Here is a 6,217-nt window from a genome sequence, read left to right as displayed (position 1 = left end):
AAAACTTTTTTTCGAATTTCTCTTTTTTTTTTTAATTGTTCTGATAGATGTTGACGTGGCAGTCAACTGGTTACACACCTGTTACATGCGCCAGTTGTACGTATCATTTTTGTTAAGATATTAGGACCAGACAACACCACAACAAAAAAACTAGAAAGAGAAATGCTTGGGATCCTGAAAATGGATCCCGAAGATTACAAATGAAAATGTAAGGTAGGAATGTCAACACCACAACGAAAAAACTAGTAAAAGTTGGAAACTATCAAATCAATGAACCGTTTCTTGAAATTTGCAGTCATCAGATGGCTAAACTCTAAGGCCTCCTCCTTGGATAAGGGCAATTCAATAATATCTTAAACCACATCGTGTACTGGATTACAAATGAAAATGTAAGGTAGGAATGTCAAATATAATAAATAAGACACCATGGCAAGTCTAACTGTAAAGGTCATCATCGTCTGCACCAGCAGCAGAAGTTGCGAAAGGGTCAGATGCAGCAGCCCCAGTAGATGGGTTATCGGCAAACCTAAACTCACTTCCAAACCCTCTTGATTGCTGCAATGTTTGAGCAAATGCCTGGTATTTACGAATGTCAGCATCACTCACACTCCTTCGAGCATACTTCATTGATTCCTCAAAATGGGCTGCCTTGATCTCTGCCACTTCATCCTCAATATCCTCCTCCATTGCCTCAGGATTCTCTTTTCCCCTCCTTTCCCTCTCAATATCCTGCAGAATGCACCAAAAATAGCTTAACTCCAAGAATTGAAATTAGATGGAAACGCAATTATAAACTAAGTTAGATATAAGCTCTAAATTCATTTAGGTATTGAAGCTATTAACTTCAGTTGTATTCAAGCCTATATATTGAGAACACAGAAAAAAGAGGAGGGGGAGGGGGGGAAGAATCATACTTTCTCAATGTTCTCTCTTATGGCATATTTGCATGCACGCTGGCATATCTCTGTAATGTCAGCACCGCTAAAGCCTTGAGTATACTTGGCAAGAGCTCTGAGATCAACATCTTTGGAAACTGGAGATTTCCTCAAGCAAGACTTAAATATCTGGAAGCGGGACTCCTCATCGGGGAGAGGGATGTAGATCAACTGATCAAGACGACCAGGTCGCAGGAGTGCAGGATCTATAATATCAGGTCTGTTGGTGGCCCCAATGATGAATACAGTTTTCTTTGCAGACATGCCATCCATTTCTGTCAAGAGTTGGTTCAAAACCCTATCAGCAGCACCCCCAGCATCTCCTACGCTGCTACCTCTCTGCATGACATGGCAAACAAAAGTTTATGATGGGAAACAAATGAAAAGGCACAATGCAGCATGTTCTCAGCTAAAGAATGTCCATGCTGAATGATTGAAGTACAATATACAAATTAAGAGTTATCTTTCTGATTGCCAAAATCCCAAAAAAGTCACCATGATCTGGAAAAAAAAAAAAAAAAAGTCATTCCTATAATGAAATGATCATACCTGAGTAGCAATTGAGTCAAGTTCATCAAAGAATAGAACACAAGGAGCAGATTGGCGGGCCTTGTCAAATATTTCCCGTACATTGGCTTCACTCTCTCCAAACCACATCGTAAGCAACTCAGGACCCTTGACACTGATAAAGTTTGCCTGGCATTCATTAGCAATAGCTTTGGCCAGCAGTGTTTTCCCACATCCAGGAGGGCCATAGAAAAGAACTCCCTTAGATGGTGACATTCCAAACTTCTCAAATTTCTCAGGATGCTCCACTGGGTATTGAACAGTCTGCAGGAGAATTTAATACAGGAACCTAAGTTGTAAGTTCCATAAGTATGAAAGATGGAATGTAAACACATCACCAACATAGAAACAGCACTTACCTCTTGAAGTTCCCTCTTAACATTCTCGAGACCTCCAATATCCTCCCAACTGACATTGGGCACTTCAACAACCTAGCAGAACAAAAAACTCGATATAAGGGATCCCAGTCAAGAAAGTTGCCTAATCAACGATAAGACTTTCAACCGTGACATATTGCTAACTACTTACAGTTTCACGGAGAGCAGATGGATTGCTTGTACCAAGAGCTGTTTGGAAGTGCTCATTTGTAACGGCCATTGAATTAAGTATCTCCGCATCGATTGTCTCATCTTCCAAGTCTATCACATCCATCTTTTCTCTAATGCATTGAAGTGCGGCCTCAGTACATAGAGCTGCTAGATCAGCACCAACATAACCATGGGTATCCTTAGCAATTCTTTCTAAATCAACCTATTCCATAAAAAACCAGAATATTCAATTAGATTCAAAAAAAGTTGTTAAAATAAATAAAAGTGCAAAAAATTTTCAGAAAGAAAAAAAAAGTGCGTATTCAACATTACATCTTCAGCAAGCTTCATGTTCTTTGTATGGATACGGAGAACCTCAAGACGTCCAACTTCATCCGGGACACCAATATCTATTTCCCTGTCAAATCTTCCAAACCTTCTCAAAGCAGGGTCAATGCTATTGGGACGATTTGTAGCCCCAATGACAATAACATGTGCTCGAGATTTCAACCCATCCATAAGTGTCAAGAGCTGAGAAACAATTCTCCTCTCAACTTCTCCATGAGTCTTCTCTCGCTTAGGAGCAATAGAGTCAATCTCATCAATGAAAATGATGGATGGTGCATTCTTCTCTGCTTCCTCAAATGCTTTCCTGAGGTTGCTCTCACTTTCCCCGGCCAATTTTGACATGATCTCAGGTCCGTTGATGCAGAAAAAGAAGGCACCAGTTTCATTGGCAACAGCCCGGGCAATTAGAGTCTTCCCAGACCCAGGGGGTCCATACAACAGAATTCCTTTTGGTGGCTTGACACCTATCGATTTAAATAGTTGTGGATGCCTTAGGGGCAGCTCCACTAATTCACGAATCTGTGCCATCTGTTTCCTAACACCACCAACATCATCATAACCAACTTCATCCAATCTATTCTCATCCTCCCTTCTCACAGGTTCTCCCTCACAGAAGATCTCTGTGTCTGGGGCAACCACACAGTACTCTGGCGGGTCAGTCTCAATAACCTTGAACTCTACACTTCTCATTCCCCCTCTCACAAGGAATAAATCACCCTTCCTCACTGGGCGGTATGCCTCCAGGAAATAAGCTGTAAATGATAAATACATCTTTGAATTAGATTTAGAAATGATTCACACCACAATAACATTCAGCAACTAGTCAATGAAAGACAAATCGTTTTAGCATAAAATAAAAACTTTATTTCACACAATTGAGCATTAATAACCCAAGATTTGGTAAGAAACTCACGCCATGATAGAGAATCAGCAGAGGTTCAATACAAGTTAAAGGTCTAAAGTAATCATTTCCCTTTGAGACAAGTAGACAAAATGAAATCAGTTATATACAAGTACATAAAGAAATTGCTCCAAAATCATGAGGAAACTGAACTCGGGTCACAAATAGATTGTAGAAGCACATTTTATACTAGACATACTACTTTATAATCACCTTCAAATTGTAAGTATTCTACTTCACAAAGCACAATCATCAGCCTGTGGGTACTTGCAAAATTACCACCATTTTTAACCAACATAAATAATTCATAATAAAAAAAAATACACTTGGACAAGAAGAATCCATGCAAAAAAATACATATTCTATCCATTTGTTTTTTTTAAGCAGGGGACTTTTGTGGGTAAAACAGAAATATTATACATATTCAGGTTGCATTTGTGAAAGAGATCGATCAGCTAGGCCCTGCCTCGAACTGATTAGTAATAGTCAAATACAATAAGCACTTCTGGGATAGCAACTGCAATCTCTGCTTCTAGCACGATCTTTATCAAACTATGTTAAAGTTAAGCAATAAAACTTATCAAAAATATGTAATAAATTCTTGAAAACAATGTCTTCAGATTACATCAGCATCTAATTCGACATACTTTTACTTATGGTAAGTCTTTAGTAAGTCACTATATCCATAAAATTCATTAATTATGAACAAAATATTTTGGTTAATTCAAAATTCAGTTCCAATGAACAAAACTAGGTTGGTGAGCAATGGCTGCAAGTTACTATTAGCTTCTTCAATTGAACTTTAATGCAATTATTATGTATTTAGGTATCAAACTTCTGCTTCTACAACGCATACAATTCATATAAGACAGAAAAAAATGTGCTCATACATAGTTGTTAGCTTAAGAAGAAAGTTGTAAATAGACACTCACGTTTCAAATACGCATCAAATAGATTGCCGGTGACCCCTTCAATGGTATCATCAACAGGAAGTATGTGCACGCGCTTTCCATATTTGACATCTGCACACTGGTGAACAGAAACGACATCACCAAGCCTAACCCTCAGGTTGCTTCTCACAACCTTGTTCATCCTTATCTTTGGTTCATCGCATGCATCATCAGCAAGAGCAATGCAGATGGTATCTTTCCTTTTCTTCCCCTAAACATCAAACACAATAAAGATATATACGTAAATTATAAAAAATGTCTCCCTTAATAATCTCAAGCAACTAGTTCAGCATTGGTACTGCACACCCATCCACACACAAGTGAAAATCCACAAAAACACAACAAAACTCTCACCAAGAGAACCAGAAAGAATTAAAAGCAAACAAATATGAACGTGTTTGCGAAAGCACTCAATTTTTTTATAGGTAAAATCAATTAAAGAAAGACTCATAATTATCAAGGCCAAATTTCAAATAATATTGTTATAGACCACAACCTGTGAGAAAACATGGACATGCAACGTTCATATCTATATTTATAACAGCATATCAAACAAATATAATCCAAACGCATGTCAAGTAATCATGAATTAATGTATCTAGTTCTCGGTTCTAGAGACATGGTTTTCATTTTACTTTCTTCAAGTGATGGGTTCATATCTACCATCCGACCATTAGCTAAAAAATGTCAATGGTCAACTGATTGGCAGGCTTGGGAATAGTTGAAGCCATACCCAATCAAAAAAGGATGTTATCCAAACGCATGTCAAGCAATTGTAGTAAATCCTGACCCGTTAACCCTTTGGCTTTTCCGGTGATACAAAACGTATTTAATTGATTGGGGCCTAACATGATGGCATAAGTAGTCCCCTAAACAGCTAATTCCCTACGGATCCATTATCTCTATTAACGTTAACTTCAGCTCAATCAATTGGATAAGACACCAAATTTAGTCATCACAATCTCAGCGCATAAACAACCAGCAGCATTAATAAAACCAGACCCAACAACTGCTCCAAGAACCAAACTTTACGCACCAAAAATTAACGAGCTCAAAGATCCTAAATACCCAACAGAAAAACCAAAAGCCCAAATAACAATACAATACTAAATCCCCAGCCAAAACCTTAAATTTCCATAAACCCAATACAGTGAAAAAATCCCAACAGAAATCAACCCTAGAACATCAACAACAAACCTCACAAACAAAAACCCTTCCGAGTAAAATTCCGAATAAGAACATGAATAACTCACCTTGATCAGGATCGTGTCGCCCCGGAACAGCTGGAGCTTTTCCATGGTATCTGGGTGGAGCGTGACGACCGAGTTGTCGTCGTTGATTGCCTCGTCCACAACAAGCCGATTCGGGGCCTTCTTGCGCTCCAAGATCGCCGTGCTGAAGTCCCTCTTCGTTCCCTTACTGCAAATCAAAAAGCATTCCCAATTTTTTTTAGAAAAGAAATAATAATAATAAATCAGATTATACCGACTATAATTAAAACTCGAATCCATATGGATCGGAGTAATAAGAAGAACAGATCTGAAAATCAAGATCTGGCTTACGAGTCAGAAGATTCCGCTTGATTGGCCATGTTCGAGGAGGAGCAGTAGACGAAGATGACGATGAATTTGTTGCAGCGAAGAGAAACACGAAGAGTAAAGCAAGTAATGGGAGAAGGGAATGGGGCAGGGATATTTATAGATAGAGAGAGAGTACAACTCTTTTCTTGTTCGTAAAGAAAAGGTTTTTAGTTTTGCTTTACACTTCTACATTTAACAATATGACTACGATTTCTTTTTCTCTTTCTTTTTCTTTTTCTTTTTCTTTTTTCTTTTAATAAATATTAAAAAATATAAGAATAGTCAATTTTAAAAATAATTTATTTAGGTCTTTAGAACTTAGACTAAATTGAGATCGGTCTAATTTTAAATAAAGTCTGATATCTAAATACTCAACTTTTAAATCATTAAATTCATCTCAATTCAAAAC

General features: G+C 37.8%; 1 protein-coding gene across 1 annotated transcript; it reads right to left on the bottom strand.

The window, feature by feature from the left end:
• Window positions 1-222: 222 nt before the first annotated feature.
• On the bottom strand, window positions 223-5,970 carry LOC108990908 (cell division cycle protein 48 homolog). Its single transcript, XM_018965025.2, has 9 exons — window positions 5,791-5,970; window positions 5,482-5,647; window positions 4,211-4,439; window positions 2,363-3,129; window positions 2,031-2,252; window positions 1,862-1,933; window positions 1,485-1,766; window positions 915-1,274; window positions 223-729 (listed from the first exon to the last, which is right to left on the bottom strand). The coding sequence occupies exons 1-9, from the start codon at window positions 5,817-5,819 to the stop codon at window positions 436-438; spliced, it is 2,421 nt and encodes an 806-aa protein (XP_018820570.1). The 5' UTR covers window positions 5,820-5,970; the 3' UTR covers window positions 223-435.
• Between the last annotated feature and the right edge of the window lie 247 nt (window positions 5,971-6,217).

Source organism: Juglans regia, chromosome 3 (genome assembly GCF_001411555.2).
Source record: "Juglans regia cultivar Chandler chromosome 3, Walnut 2.0, whole genome shotgun sequence".
NCBI lineage: Eukaryota > Viridiplantae > Streptophyta > Magnoliopsida > Fagales > Juglandaceae > Juglans > Juglans regia.
Note: the sequence above shows the minus strand (reverse complement) of the source record. Positions and strands in the feature narration are given on the sequence as shown.

Bases quoted from the DNA above. Each gene is read 5' to 3' on its own strand.
- LOC108990908 (XM_018965025.2), bottom strand. From the start codon at position 5,819: ATGGCCAATCAAGCGGAATCTTCTGACTC. The intron at 1,767-1,861 runs GTAAGTGCTGTT...ATTCTCCTGCAG, and splicing joins TTAAGAGGGAACTTCAAGAG to ACTGTTCAATACCCAGTGGA. The intron at 730-914 runs GTATGATTCTTC...TGCATTCTGCAG, and splicing joins TAAGAGAGAACATTGAGAAA to GATATTGAGAGGGAAAGGAG.